The sequence below is a fragment of the Marmota marmota genome, unplaced genomic scaffold (genome assembly GCF_001458135.2).
Source record: "Marmota marmota marmota unplaced genomic scaffold, marMar, whole genome shotgun sequence".
NCBI classification, from domain to species: Eukaryota; Metazoa; Chordata; class Mammalia; order Rodentia; family Sciuridae; genus Marmota; species Marmota marmota.
Window position 1 is genome coordinate 15,168,268 of NW_026000241.1, and position 16,000 is coordinate 15,184,267.

The 16,000-nt window shown below is 46.6% G+C and overlaps 1 protein-coding gene across 6 annotated transcripts in view; it reads left to right on the forward strand.

Moving 5' to 3' along the window:
* Scn5a (sodium voltage-gated channel alpha subunit 5) overlaps positions 1-16,000 on the forward strand; it is a 97,934-nt gene that overhangs the window by 68,549 nt on the left and 13,385 nt on the right. For all 6 annotated transcript variants that reach the window (XM_015489476.2, XM_048794931.1, XM_048794933.1 and 3 more), the window contains 4 exons: positions 2,057-2,177; positions 3,076-3,230; positions 11,644-11,817; positions 15,545-15,667. In XM_015489476.2, coding sequence (XP_015344962.1) covers positions 2,057-2,177; positions 3,076-3,230; positions 11,644-11,817; positions 15,545-15,667 — 573 coding nt within the window. The remainder of the gene's footprint in view (positions 1-2,056; positions 2,178-3,075; positions 3,231-11,643; positions 11,818-15,544; positions 15,668-16,000) is intronic.

Consider the following 16,000-nt stretch of genomic DNA (forward strand, 5'->3'; position numbering starts at 1 on the left):
GTCACTGTGTCCCAGACTCAGGCTGGAGCTCCCTGACTTACTACAGAGCCACCTGCCTGACTGACGGTTACCTGCCTGGCCCCCATAGTCATTCGAGTTTGTGGCCCCTGAGCTAAGGGATCATGGCATGGCTAACTATACTGCCCAACTTCGCTCACGTTAAGTGAAATGTAGAGGTCACGTGTGCAGAGAGAGCTCAGTGCTATTGTCCTTCCACCTGACCTTGCTCCTCAGCCCAGCATTGTGACTTACCCTGCTGAGAGACAGACCTGGGGAAGGATTTATGGTCACGGTTAGTTTGAAGTATGAGGGTCTAGTGGAGTCATCCTTCCCGCTGGGCAGGTCACAGTCCTCTCCCTGAATGGTCTTAACCTTGAAGGGGTGTGGGAGCAGGAATATAGAAGACAGACAGTCACCGGAGAGCATGTGGACCTTGGAGTATCGTCATTTCTTCCTTTCTTCAAATCACTTCATGATGGGCCCTGTAAAAGGGAGAGAGAAAGAGAGAAAAAGAGGGAGGGGGAGGGGGAGAGAAAGAGATGCTAGGGTCTTCCCCAGGAAAGGACTTCCATGTCTCACCTGCAGGAAGATCCTGAAAATGTGTCCTCCAAGTGACAGCCCCATGTATTTTCGGCATTTTAGGTCTGGACCTTCTTGGCCTACCCCTTTCATAGCCCAGCTGAGCTGGGAAGAGAGAGGAGGGAGCCTTCAAAGTCACAGAGATCACAAAAAATAGAGCCTCACCCCTCGGGCCACCCAGAGCAACTGCTTTCCCCTGGAACTCGTCAGCCCTTTCCCATCACAAACCTCAGACGTGCACAAGATGTGGAGATAGCAGCAGAGTGATTTTCAGAGGAAGGGACAAACAAGGCAGCCTGGAGGGTCAAAGCCGTTTCCACATCTAAGCAGAGTGGCAGCCGCGTGGGCCTGGGCTGATGTGACACAGAGTCAGCTGAGGCGGGGGTTGACCTGGTGGGAGGCCGATGAGGGATTTCCTTTCTTCACAGAAACCCCTGATGACATCTGTCTTTAGCTTGGACTCCCTAGCTGCAGAACCTGAGCTGGGATGGCTGCGTGTGAAGGGAGGGATCCATGAGGAAGTAGGAGACGCAGCCGAGGTGCAGGAGGGAGCTGTGAAAGTCCTATTCGCTGAGTCCCCTTCATCGTCCTGTCCGCGGGGAAGCTCAGGAGTATGAAGTGCGCCACAGGCAGGGGCTGCACTTCCCCAGTCTTGTAGTCAGCCTCTGGGTGTTGGCCACCCAGGGGGTAACCACTGAGACACTTCCCAGGATGGCAGCTCCCTGGCTAATAGGAGTTTTCTGGAGGAGAGGTCAGCCAAGCCACCAGTCTTCACAGCAACCAGGAATGGGTGCTCTGGCCTAGTCGAGGGGAACTGGGCAGAGCACCAGCAGTGGCCACTGCGACACCTTCATATGCCCACAAGAGACACACAGACACAAGGGCCCACCCACATGCACGCACCATCAAGTTATCAGGCCCGGGCAGCAATTCCCTGCATGGCCGGTAGAAGGTTGTGGCATGTTCTCAGTCTTACCCCAGGCTCTGCACATCACATCACCATCCATATGGATGGGTCGAGAAGCATGGGCTGGGTTGCTGGCCTGTTCTCTGCATGTCTGACTTGCTGCTGTGTGTGCCTGCGGCCCTGTTCTGACTGTTCTGAATGTGCGTCTGCGTTCCCAATGTGTGTCCCCTGTGCCCTCCTGGGTCTGTTTTGTTCCTGACTAGATACATTACCCATCCCAGTGTGCTCCCAGAGCCCTTTCTTGTACCACCTCCCGGGTCTAAACCCCAGAAGACCAGAACCACAGACCCAGGAGCTCTGAGGTCCAGCCTTGGCTCAGGCCTGACTGGCCCTAAGTGTCTCTGCAGTGGGTACCCCCCTACCCTCCCCCACCTCAGATTCCCAGAGTATGCAATGGAGGGTAACTGAGGCTCCTCCCCTGAGAGAGCCAAAAGCTTCTCCCAGACTCTCGGCTCGGGGCTGGAGGCTGCTTCTCAGCCCACTCATGCCCTTGCCCTCCCCTGCCCACAGACCCATGAGGACAGTTACTCTGAGGGGAGCACAGCAGACATGACCAACACTGCTGACCTCCTAGAGCAGATCCCAGACTTGGGTGAGGACGTCAAGGATCCGGAAGACTGCTTCACTGAAGGTACTGCTCTGGGAAGCCCTTTGCCCCAGCCTCAACCCCTCCCAGAGGGGACAGACAGAAGGACCAGCAACTCTAGCATCCAGGGCCATGTCACACCCACACGCTGACCTGGAACCACTCTCCTTCCCCATTCCTCTGTGACCCTGGGAGTTCTTCCATCTGCCACTGACATGAGTCATGGCACGTCTGCCCGAGTGTGCAGGGCTGGGCAGCTATGGTACAGCAGCACCAAGGCCTGGTGACACTGTGTGGTGTGGTAGCCCAACTGTAGATGCCCCTACTGCAGCAGGGACTGGGCCTAACTCACCCTGGTGCCCCAGGCCCTGGCACATAGTAGGCCCTTGGTAAATACTTAAGGTAGGTGTGGCATGTGGCCGTGTTAGTAATTGACATCTGTAGTTCTCCTGAATTGGTAGCTGGGGACAAAATGAGTTTTCCCTGCATGTGACATTTCAGTAGAGGCTGTCATGGAGAGGTCTACTGTTCCCCAAACTCTGGAAACTGCAAAGAAGGAGAAGGACTGGGGACAGAGTACCCCAGGAGTTTCTGAGCATTTCTCCGGGGGGGGGGGGCGGGTTCCCAAATGAGCAGAGAATAAGTTGAAACCCATGCCAACCCCAGTCTTGCTCCTGCCCAGACTCACCAGGCTGTTCACCCACTCTCTGAATGCTTAGTTCATTCAGCCTCTCCACAGAGTACCTGCTGAGTGTGTGTGGCCCCTGCGGGGAATATCGACAGTCCTCCCCCACCATGGGCCCACCCGCCATGTTGCCCTGTTTACTACCCCATTATTGCAACCTCTTTCTCTCAGTCATTCCCTCAACTCCACAGCCTTCTGCCATCAGACATGGGCATTGACAGGCCCTGAGCTAGGCCTATCTGTCACCCTCTCCCATAGGCTGCGTCCGGCGCTGTCCCTGCTGTGCAGTGGACACCACACAGGCCCCAGGCAAGGTCTGGTGGCGACTGCGCAAGACCTGCTACCGCATTGTGGAGCACAGCTGGTTCGAGACATTCATCATCTTCATGATCCTGCTCAGCAGTGGAGCTCTGGTACTCTCCCCGGGATGCAGAGTTGGGGCAGGGAGGGCTGGAGAAGGAGGGGAGGGCAGGAAAATGAGGTCTCCAGCTGGAAAGCCAGGTCAGAAACTGGGGCAGAACCTCTGCTGAAAATGTGCTCCCCGGGCTCCTGGAGCAGAGTACCGCTCACAAACTCCATGCCCACAGCATGCGTGGAGGCCAGACCAGGAAGGGATTGCAGAGGCCATGTGTCCAGCCCCCTTCCTTGTTCCACAAAAGAGAAATGGGATGCCCCAGATCACCAACCTCCCACACCGGAGCTCTGGTGACTCACCTGCCTGCGTAGAGAGAGCATCAGGCATTCTTTCAGGCCATTATAATAAAGTTAAAACTGAGGGTACAGTAGTAGCTCCACTCAGTTCCTCTTCTAGGGAGGCAGGCCACGTAGTTCACACATTTTCATTAATGCCTACAACAAATCTTTGCGGCAACATTAAGTAATATGTCCAAATTCCCACCAGTCAGGAGCCACAGATCTGGCATGTGAACCCAGGCAGTCAGATTCCACAGCCCTTTGTCTCGACCTTCCATTTATTTGTTCAATAGATTTTTTTTCCTATACTCTCCTTGTATCTTTCACAGTGAGCTGTGGGGGAACGACAGGAAAAGGAGCCCTCAGCCCTGGCGTCAGGGGCTTCTAGTCTAGTTGGGGAAACCAGATTCAGGAAGTTTGATTCAGCACTGAGCCAGGGGAACTGGAGCAATTAGGGGAGACTTCCCAGAGGCAGCAGGTGGAGCTGAACGGTGGAAGTAGGGAGGTTTATTGAGGCCAGGAGGAGGAGTGAAGCCCTGCAGAGATGCTGTATCTGGCTTTCAAGCACCCTGCTCTGATCTCTCAGGAGAGCCCTGGAGAGGTTTCTGGTAGGTACTAGTGAACAGGGAGAGGGCTTCCAAAGAAATGGAAACGTTCCTGGTCCAGGGGAAACAAGCACCTGTATTATTGGGGAGGTGAGAGCCCCACACAGATGAACAACTAACAGGAAGTACATTGGGCCACAGAATGGGAGGAAGGGCACTTTAATCCAAAGCTATCTGTGGGGAGGCACTGTGACTGTCACATCTCAACCTCTGGTCCTACTATCCGCCCCAAACACTGCCCCTCCCTTATTTCAGAGTGGGCCTAAAGCCATGGTTTTCAGTCTGCCTGCTGTTTTACCATTGGCAACCAGAGCCAAATCTCTGTGGGTTTCAGAGAAGGATGATTTGACAATATGTTAACAAGTTTTGTTTTTAAACAGCCACAAGCAAGGGCAGCCAGAGCCATTTAGTCTGGGCTGTGGAGGAAAATCTCAGCCTGGCGTAAATGAGGAGGAGTTTTGGCAAGCATCTGGTGAATCTGATCAGGGGAGACAGCCAAGCACTGTTGTTTAAAAAAAAAAAAAAAAAGCACCATGTCAGTGATAGATTGGGAAAAAGAAGTCTTCAGTGTTTTATCTAAAGTTACAAACTTGTTCAACAGAAAGCAAACTATATCCCTTCCAAATTGCTGAGGGAACTTTTTTAAAAAGCAAACAAATTTTACAACCAAAAAAAGAAAGAAAGAAAAGAAGTAATAATAAAGCATAAAATTGGAAAAGAGAATAGCAGAGGCAAGATCAAACATGTTTTAATATTAAATATAAGTGGGTAAAATTCATCTTTTAAAAAGAAAAGGACTCTGAATAGATTTTAAAAACACACACCCCAGCTATGTGCTCTCAAATGACAAACCTGAAACAAGGAGTCTCAGAAATATTAAACATAAAATAAAAGTTTTACAGGTTCAATATCCCTTATTTGAAATACTTGGAACCAGAAGTGTTTCAGATTTTGAATATTTTTCAATTTGGCAACATTTGCATAGACATTACCAGTTGAGCATCCCTAACCCAAAATCTGAAATGGTCCAAAACCCAAAACTTTGAAAGTTATGTCAGCAACCAGAAGTTTAGGGAGCATTTTGGATTTTGCATTTGGGGATGCTCAACCTGTATCAAGCAAATGCAAACAATGACAACAAAAAACAGAGGTATTGTTTGTTAATATTAAATGAGGCTTAATTTAAATTAAAAACCTTGAGATGAGACAGTGAAGGTCCAATCTACAATAAAAGTATAACTGTAATGAACAGCTTAGGATGGCATAGCACTGAAATATATAAAACAAAAACCACCGGGGGAAAAAAAAAACAGGAAAAAATGACACAGTGAAACAGTACTGAGAGATTTACCACACTTCTGTTAGTTTTAGACAAATCAAGTATAAAGAACAAGACAATGAGATATATATGTCTGTGTCTATATATCTATATATATGTAATTTTATCTAATAAATTAACACCTAAATAGCATTATGTGCCAGAGATTATTCTAAGCATTTTATGAACATTCATTCATTTAATTCTCACAATAAGCCTATAAGATAAGTACGATTACTAAGACAATTTTACAGATAAGGAAATTGCTAGACATGCCAAAAATAGGGGCTAGGGATGTAGCTCAGTATTAGAGCACTTGCCTAGCATATATGAGGCCCCTGGGTTCAATCCCCAGCACCACACATAAAATAAATGAATAAATAAAAGATGAAAAACAAACACTTAAAATATAAAAGTCATTCTTAACTAGACCTTGAATAAAACAGAAAATACATTGGTGCTAGGTTCATAAATGCTCAATAAATAAGTAAATGAATAAATAAGTAAAATAAAGAGGATCATTTATGGACCAGTGATGACAGTGTGTAGTGAATCAAAGATTATTATTCCACCAACTTTGCTACATGAAAACTAGGAAAATAAGAAAAGAAAAATAAAGATTGAGGAAAAAACCAATGGGGCCACCTGGAATATAACATATTGAAAATACTGCATGTAGGATGCAGCCAAAGCTGTAATAAGAGGAAAATTCTTAGAGGAACACTTTTATCATTAAATAAAAAGAAAGTAAATAAGAAACATAACAAAATTAGAGAAATTAGAAACATATAAAAAAATCTTAAAGAAATCATGAGAAATAATTACTGAATTAGAAAATAATCAATATAAAATTTCAAACCTTAAAAATTAAAATAATAAGGGCTGGGGTTGTAGCTCAGTGGTAGAGTGCTTGCCTAGCATGCACAAGGCACTGGGTTCAATCCTCAGCACCACATAATTGTAAAATAAAGATATTGTGTCCACCTTTAAAAAACCTTAAGAATAAATATTTTTAAAAATTAAAATAATAAAATAAGCCACTAACTAATCCCTCACATCTCCAAAGGTGAATATCTTCACATTTCCAAGGAAGAAAATAGTTCCAACCTACTTAAAATATTCTAGAACATTAAAAGAGGTGGAAAGTCTACCGATTATTTTTATGAAAACTAAAGAATGCTGGTTTTTAAAATTTCAGTATACCAAAAAGGAAGCAATAGACCACTTTTTCATAGTTCATACGCTGTACTTACAAATAGTAATGCAAAAATCTTGAAAAAAAACACATGCAAATATAATCCAGTAACATATTTAAAAGATAAAATATATCATAGTTATATTCTAAAATGTTAGTATGGTGCATATTAGGAAATCTATTTATATGAATAGGACAAAGATTAAAAAAACATATTTCAATGAATGCCTATTTCAAACTCTGGTGAAAATATAAAGCATACTTTTTAAAATATAATGAAAAACTCTCCAATTCTATCATCATCATTAGTAGTAAAGCCCTTGAACATTCTCATTAAGGTTAAGAATACAAGAAGGATCATTTAACTACTTCTTAGCTATTGCTCATTATTAAATAACAGTCTTAAGTACCTGCCAGTGTGATTAATCAAGAAAATTAAACACACAGTGTAAAAGTTGGAAAATGGAAGAAAGTGAAGTCAATACAATCAGTTGAGCATAAAAGCAAGAATTAAAAATAATAGAAATTGGGGGCTGGGGATGTGGCTCAAGCGGTAGCACGCTCGCCTGGCATACGTGCGGCCCAGGTTCGATCCTCAGCACCACATACAAACAAAGATGTTGTGTCTGCCAAAAACTAAAAAATAAATATTAAAAAGAAAAAAAATAATAGAAATTGGGGCTAAGGATGTAGCTTGGTGGTAGAGCATTTGCCCAGCAATCCTTAACACCACAAAATAAAAAGGATTTAAAAATAATAGAAATATATCATGGTTTGTGGATAATATGGTCACCTAGAACAATTTAAAAACCTTTCAAAAATGTTATATGTCTATTTATAAAGTAACAAAGAATTGTTGCTGTTGTTATTATTTTACACTAACAGAAACCACTTAGTCACAAATAATATTTCTCAAATATTCCTTACCTGCCAGACACTGTAAGCATAATAACTGGGAATAAATATAAGAGCTGGGCACGATGATGCATACCTGTAATCCTAGCAACTCAGGTGGCTGAGGCAGGAGGAATCTCAAGTTTAAAGCCAGCCTCAGTGATTTAGCAAGGCCCTAACAACTCAGTGAAATCCTGTCTCTAAAGAAAACATATAAGCCAGGCATGGTGGCACATGCCTGCAATCCCAGCAGCTCGAGAAGTTGAGGCAGAAGGATCCTGAGTTCAAAGCTAGCCTCAGCAACAGTGAGGCACTAAGCAACTCAGTGAGACCCTGCCTCTAAATAAAATTCAAAAAAGGGCTGGGGATGTGGCTTAGTGGTTAAATGCTGCTGGGTTCAATCCCTGGAACAAAAAAAAAAAAAAAAGAAAGAAAGAAAGAAAGAAAACCAAATATATATATATATATATATATAAAACTTTGCTAAGAAGCATTTTAAAAAACAGATAGAATTCATACTCCAATCTCAGATAGGAAGACTCTGTATTAGTTTCTAAAGCATTTAATAGATTCCATGTGATAGCAGTAAATTTTATCCCTTTTTAAGTGAACTTGACAAACAAAGCTGAAGTTTATCTTGAAAATTACAAAAAAGGTCCTAGGAAATTCATGTGATATTAATGAGGGGAAGACATCATCAGACCACACAGAGGAGCTTAGCTCAGTGGAAGAGCACTTCCCTAGCATGCATGGGATCCTAGATTCCATCCCCAACATCACAAACAAAACAAAAACACAGAGGGCTGAAATAGATTTAATTAAAAAAAATGTAGCATATGATAAAATTGACTTCTAAACAGTAGTTTTGTTTTTAGTATTAAACCCAGGGGTACTCCACTGCTGAGCCACACCCCCAGCCTTTTTTTTTTTTTTTTTTTTTGAGACAGGGTCTCACTGTGTTGTTGAGGCTGGCCTCAAACGTAAGATCCTCCTTCTTCAGCCTGCTGAGTCACAGGGATTATAGGTGTGCGCCAAAGCACTCAGGTCTAATGAATGGATTTTAAGTGGATCACTTAATAAAGTGTTGAGACAGTTGTCAAATCACTTTTAAAATTTGTTAAAATAGATATTTACTCTTTACCAAAACGTATTGATCTTTAAAATTGGAATACCAAACAATCAAACCACAAAACATTTTAAAAAGTGGGGGACCCATTGGGTGCATTGGCACATGCCTATGATCCCAGCAACTCAGGAGGCTGAGACAGGAAGATCCTAAGTTTGAGACCAACCTCACCAACTGGCCCAAGCAACTTAGTAAAACCCTGTCTCAAAATAAAAAATAAGGAGTACTGGGGATGTGACTCAGTGGTAAAGCACCCCTGGATTCAATCCCCATTACCAAAAAAAAGGAAAGAAGGATTTTGTAGTCTTGGAACAAACAAGGGCTTTCTTGGTACACCAAAGATTTTATTAAGTGAAAATTATAACAAATTCTATAACCATATTAAATAATATACTCATAAATGATACTGACGTGGGGTAAACAAGATTTAAAGGCACACAACAAAGTCAGATGAAGTATATCAAACAGAGTTAATGTGCCCAAATACACAGTACACTTAAAAATAGGCAAAGGATATGAACAGGCAGTTCACAAAAGGAAAACTGCAGATACCCAAGGAAAAATGTCAGCATTACTGGTAGTAAAATAAATTAGAATGTAATGAAATACAGTTTTCATTCATTAGTCTGGGAAAAGCAAAAGAAGAAAAAATAACACCTGTGTTGGTGGAGCAGTTGGGGAAGCAGCCACCTCTGTGCTCTGTAGATGGAGTGTAAATTGCTGTCCTCTGGGAACTTGTTTCCCAGTCTATACAAAAACCACACCTTTGACCTGGCCCCTCTATTCTAGAAATTTATCCTTGACAGGTAATCTGACACATTGTTCACCTCAGTGTTGTTTCCGCTAAGGATAAACTGAAATGTGCACCCATAAGGGTGTTAGCTCAATAAATAGTAGAATATGCAGATATTAAAATATATAGCCCTTTAAAAGATTGATAACTATTATATGAGGCATTCACATTATTGAGTGAATAAAGTTTCACCTAATAGACTGTTGGAAAATAATTTCAAAGCAAATAGTTAGTGTATCTTATAAAAATAATAGTGTATAAATTCTGTGTGTATTGCATATGGGTGTGTGTGTGTGTGTGTGCGTGCATACATATGCACACTTACACATCAATAGTGTCAAAAAGAGTGTTCACCTAAATGTTAGCCATGGTTGCTTTAGAGTCATGACATTGGAAATGTCCATTTTTATGATTTCTCTGTTATTTAAATTTTATAAGAAGCACACATTTTATTTCAGAATATATGTATTCTGAAATTAAGATATGTGTGCATACATGTATTAAGATATACATACGTATCTAAACACACGCCATTATATATATATGCCTGCTTTTTATCTTGAACAACTTCCAAAGTCCATTTGGGGACCTGAATTATACCCTTGTGCTATCTACATGGACCCAATTAGCCATATATATGCCTCAGCAGTGCACCTCCAGGCATTGTGAACAGCACTGATCCGCAGTTCAGTGTAGCACACAGAGGCCCTATAGTCAGGTGGGGAGGGCCAATAGTGGCAGGAGGAGGGTGCTCCCCAAGGCCCTCAGTGACGCGTTCAGTTGCCTGGATGGGGAGCCTCAGAGTGCGCTCTGGATGGCGAAGTAACTGGAGAAGAGCAGGTACTTATTGGAAGGCTGGAGGTGGAAGAAGGCAGCTGGCAGCCACGGGAGCACCCCTGTAGGCTGAGGCCCTTGGGTGGTGGCAAGAATGAGGAAGTGGGAAAAGGCCAACCACCTCAGCATTCTGGAAACTTTGCCTCCTCAATCCTGAGGATAATAGGCGATGTGACTTCATCTAGTCCTACGCCTCCTAAACTTCATATCCAAGATCACTCTTACAAACATATATTAAAAATTCTGCTTTAGACCAACTCTCGGTGGGTTGTTTTTTTTTTTAATATATTGTTTTCATTGTCGATTGACACCATATCTTTATTTTATTTATTTATTTTTATGTGGTGCTGAGGATCGAACCCAGGGCCTCACGCGTGTGCGGCAAATGCTCTACCACTGAGCTATAATCCCAGCCCCAGGGTTTGTTTTTATTTACATATATTAATTGTCAAAGCAAACTTGATCACTATTACAATTGGAAGCCAATATTACTCCCTATGAATATTAGGGAGCTGTACAAAATAAATGGAATGAATACCTTTCCAAAATTAGAACAAAAATTGTGCTCCATTTGAGTCCTATGCACTGATATGCATTCTGCTGTCATGGATAACAAATTGGAACAAATAAATTAATTAATTTCTTTAAAAATGAGTTATGAATATTAGACCATTAAAAAAACAAAAAAAAATAAATAAGTAGAATGAGTACAAAATTAAATAAGTAGAATGAATACAAAACCAGTTTTAGGGGCTTGGGCTGTAGCTTAGTGGTAGTGCACTTGCCTGGCATGTGTGAGGCACTGGGTTCGATTCTCAGCACCATGTATAAATAAATAAAATAAAGGTCTATCAACAACTAAAAAAAAACACAGTTTTACCTTTTGTCTGGCAGAAAGCTATAAAAGCTTTCCATGATAAAATTGTTTTGGCAGTGCTGGGGTTGTGGCTCAGTGGTAGAGCACTTGCCTCACATGCATGAGGCCTTGGGTTCAAGCCTCAGCATCACATAAAAAAAACAAACAAATAAATAAAAAAATAAAGATATTGTGTCCATCTACAACGAAAATAATATTTTTTAAAATCCTTTTGGACAGGTTAATCCTAAACACACCCTAGACCAGAACTGACACCTGCTCCTTTGTTGTCCACCACTGTAGGACTATTTTCTGTTCCACCATTGGCCCAACCCCACCTTGGAGTGGAATCTAGCCCAGCATTGAAGGGAGGAATCACCCCTCAGCCCCCCTCCTCTGTCCCTCACCTCTGTCCCCGCCCACCTGGCAGCAGCCATTGTGAGCAACGGTGCCTCCTGCAGGATGGAGTTGGTAGTGGTCAGGACACTACACCCACCTGTCCTTACCCACAGGCCTTTGAGGACATCTACCTGGAGGAGCGGAAGACCATCAAGGTTCTGCTGGAGTATGCCGACAAGATGTTCACCTACGTGTTCGTGCTGGAGATGCTGCTCAAGTGGGTGGCCTACGGCTTCAAGAAGTACTTCACCAACGCCTGGTGCTGGCTGGACTTCCTCATAGTGGATGTGAGTGTGGCCACAGGTGGGGAACAGAGGAGGGGGTGGCTCATTGCCCAGAGAGGGATGGAGGAACTGGGCCCGTAAGAGTCAGCAGCCGGAAGTGGAGGTGCTCAGCTGTGCAGTGGAGCAGGCAAAAAGGAAGGAGGCTATGAGTCTGAGAGACCCAGGACTTGACCTCAGGGTCCTTGCCATTAAAACCCCCCATTTGGAACAGGAGCAGGAGAGGACCTAGGTCCCTGCTTCTTGGAGTGACAGTTGACTAGCAGTTTAGGCATCAGCCAGGGAAGAATGGGGGACTCACCCTCTTGTGGTGGCCAAAAGAAGAGGATGAGCAGACACACCTGATCTAAAAAGTCCTCCCCATATGGACTAACGAGTGTCTCAGGCCCGCCAGACAGCCAGCAGTGCAGAGCCTCCCAGCCCATGCAGGGGATGGAGGGAGGTCAGGTAATGGATGCTCCAGGTACCACCAGGGAGGATAGACCAGGGTGGAGTTGCCTATGAGGAGGAGGGCTGAGGGTGGCTGCCTGGATGGCCAGGAAGCTGGGAGGACTTGCCTGTCTGTGAAGTTGCCCTTTCTTCTGAGCACCTAGTTGGAGCACCCAATCTGAGTAGACGGCGTGGGAAGCCCCTGCCCTGTAGCTTCCCTGGCCCCAGGACACTTGCCAGAATGACTCAGGGACCCTGAGCAAGCTCCAGGCTCAGCCCGTGGAAAAGCCCTGTCTGCTCTCCCAGAGGGTGAAGACAAGTGGCTCAGAGGGCTCAGGGTGGGTACCATAGAGCAGAGTCGGGTCAGGATTTACAGACTGCACAGGGCTTTCCAGAAGGTTCCAGGTCTGCCAGTGGCTCCTGGGCTTGGCATTGGGCTTTTCACACCAGCCCAGACTTTCTGTGGTTACGGAAGTGGCTATGGCCTGGGCTCAGTCCCTGTACACGACTCAGAGGCCAGAGGGAGGGGCTCAGCACTAGTAGTGGAGCCTGACCAGGCCTAGCCAACCAAGCCCATGCGGGAGGCTTTGGCAGGGGAGACTCCATGGGCTGGAGAATATGCACAGAGACACAAACCCAGGTTCTTGTGCCTCCAGTCCTAGCCTCTTTCTGTCACCCTAAGAGGCCAAGAGGATGCCATTGCTAGGCTGAGCAGTGCTGGGGGACCAGGGACAGAGTTCTAGATGCCCCAAGCACCCTGGTCCAGCCCTCAGAGCCCTACAAGTGGAAGAAGGCCCTTGGGAGAGCCTGGAGTCCTGACAACTCAGCCCTGAGGCCTGCTGTTGCTGCAGCTTCTTGGGAAGTTAGGTCTGCTGAGGAACTCCCCAGGGGCAGGCTCAGAGAGGCTGCAAAGACTTCTGGGGAAGCCCACCCACCAGCCACAGGCCACCCACCACTGCCACCGCCACCATGGGGAACTCAGAGCTGAGGCAGAGAGGATAAAGGGAGCTGAAGGCCTGCCTGGCTCAGGCCAAGGCAGGAGGATGAGCTGGGAGCAGGCACCTCAGGTAACGGCAAGGTGGGGCCTTGCCTATAGTAGGGCAGAGGAAGCAAATGCCGGAATATGGCTTTCTTTCTTCCTTTCTTTTTTTAAGGTGCTGGGGATTGAACCCAGGTGTGCTTTACCACTGAGCTACATCCCCAACCCTTTTTATTTTTAATTTTGAGACAAGGTCTCATTTAAGTTGCTCAGGGCCTCACTAAATTGCTGAGTTGGGGCCTTGAATTTGTGATCCTCCTGCCTCAGTCTCCCAAGTTGCTGGAATTACAGGACTACACCACCATGCCCAGTTGGAATCTGGCTTTCTTGGCACTGGCCATGCTGTCCAGGAAAGGTGGTCTCCGGCTCAGGATGTTTCCAGGACCTATTCATGCACGTTTTCAGTAAATGCTATTGAACATCTACTATGTGCAAACACTATTGTGAGCCCGGGGAATAAAACAGACAAAACTCCTTCCCACGTGGAGGAAGGGTGACAACCAACAATAAGCAGACGAAATAAGTCCATTTTATTTCATGTCAGAATGTGAGATGTAGCATGGAAAAAAAGGGGGAGGGAAGATTAGGAGTCCCAGGACCAGAGCCAGGCTGGAAGGGAAGGTGCCTTCCCTTTAAATAGTCTGTCAGGAGCTGACCCACAGAGACAGCATTTGAGCAGATTTAAAAGAGGTTGAGGTTAGCCAGGCAGATGTCTTGCAGAATGTTCCCAGCAGAGGTTGGAATAGCAGTGCAAAGGCCCGGTGGCTGGAGAATGCCTGGGCATGTTTGAGGAACTGCCAGAAAGCCAGAGTGGCTGGAGCAGAGGGAAGGCAGGAGATGAGGCACAGGAACAAATGGAGAGGGAAAAACATGGACTTTTATTTAGAATGAAATGCAGAGGCATCCGAGGGCTTTGAACCGAAGAGGGACATGGACCAGCTTTCATTCTTAAAGGATCGCTCTGTCCTGGGAGGGGTGGGGAGCACAGGTGGGAGCAGGCAGAAGAGTTAGAGGCTCTGGCAGTCACCCAGGGAGAGATGACGTGGCCTGGTCAGGAGGGCGTCAGTCGACATGGTGATAAATGTTTAGAGGTCTGGAGTATTCTGAAGGCCGAGCCAACAGGAAATCCTGATGGGTTAGACGCAGGGTGTCAGAAACTGAGAGGAGGAAGGGACATGGCCAAGGCTTGTGGCTTGAGCAGCTGGAAGGATGGAGCTATCGTCAACTGAGATGAGGGGTGGACGCTAGGGATGGAGCAAGGGGGGCAAGCCTTGGAAAGAACACAGGTGACCAGATGGCATTTAGGAAGAGGACAGGCAGACTGGCCAGGCTTGGTGCCCTGGAGGCTCTGCCCTCAGGAGGAGGTCCCTGAGAATGTCCCTCTGCCTCTCCAGGACCGAGGACCCAGAGGCCAACATCCTCAAGGGGTGGGTAGAGGCAGCAAAGAACTTAATCCCAGGGTCTTCTTCCTCCAAGCCCCGTTTACCAGCCACCTGCCACCTGGTACTTCAAACCTGGGAGGAGGCTGTGTACTCAGGCCCCTGTCCACGCACCTACTACCCCAGGATCCCCTGAGCACCAGGGTGGAGTTAAGGGAGAACAGACAAGAGCCATTTCCAGCCCATGAGCACAGGCCAGCAGTGCAGTAGGAAGGGAGAGGATGACCATGGAGCTTTAGAGAGATAAAATCCACATGGTGGGGATGCTCTGCTAGGGCAGAGGGAACAGATTTCTGAGGCTCCTGTTGCCACCTACTCTGTCCTCCTCGGAAGACGCTGGCAAGTTGCAAAGTCCAGCTTTGGGGGAGTGCCCCCTGGGCTATTTGTTCACGCTCCACCCAGGACTGCCCTTTCTTCTCCACAAGAGGCGTCTTAGAATTTGACTTGAAGGAAAGCATTTGGGAACTCAATGCCTGGGTTTTGTGTCCCTGCTCTGCCCCAGCAGCAGGGTGGCTTCGGAACTCGGTTTTCTGACTTGGGGAGTAGGGGTGACCAAGCCAACACCAGGGAGCTAAAGGAGCAATTCAGAGTATGTGTGGCATGCAAATAGTGGGATCTCAGAAGGGCCTAAAGCCAGGACACCCTGGGGTTCTCCCCAAGCCTCTCAGGCTCCAGGACACCGCGCCCAGTGCATAGTAGGCCTGCGAAGCTTGGGAGTAATGAAGATTGGACATGAGGAAGGCCCAGCCTGCCTGAGGTGGGCCCAGAGCACTGCCCTCTGTGTCTTCAGCCACCCCCATCCCCTCACCTCCACTTTCCTCCGCAGGTCTCACTGGTCAGCCTGGTGGCCAATACCCTGGGCTTTGCCGAGATGGGCCCCATCAAGTCACTGCGGACGTTGCGTGCACTCCGTCCCCTGAGAGCCCTGTCACGATTTGAAGGCATGAGGGTAAGAGGACCTGCTAGAGGCAGTCACGCTGAGGGAGCAACAGGCTCAGCTAGGGACCCAGCTGAAGCTGGGACAGTGGCCTCAGTGACTTGGCAGGAGCATGATTCAGAATCTCTGGGGGAGGTGTAGCTGGGTTGTGGGGGGAGAAACAGGGGACAGAGAGCTAGGCGAGACCACCCCCAGCCTTGCAGCCTTGTGGGGTCCAGTGAGGGCCAGGGACACTGGACAAGGGAGAAGAGGCAACAGCTCTCTGGGGCCCAGGAGCCTTGGTGACACCACGGCCCCACTGGCACCCGGGCCCCTCCACTTCTGCTCTGCTGCAGGGTCCCTTCT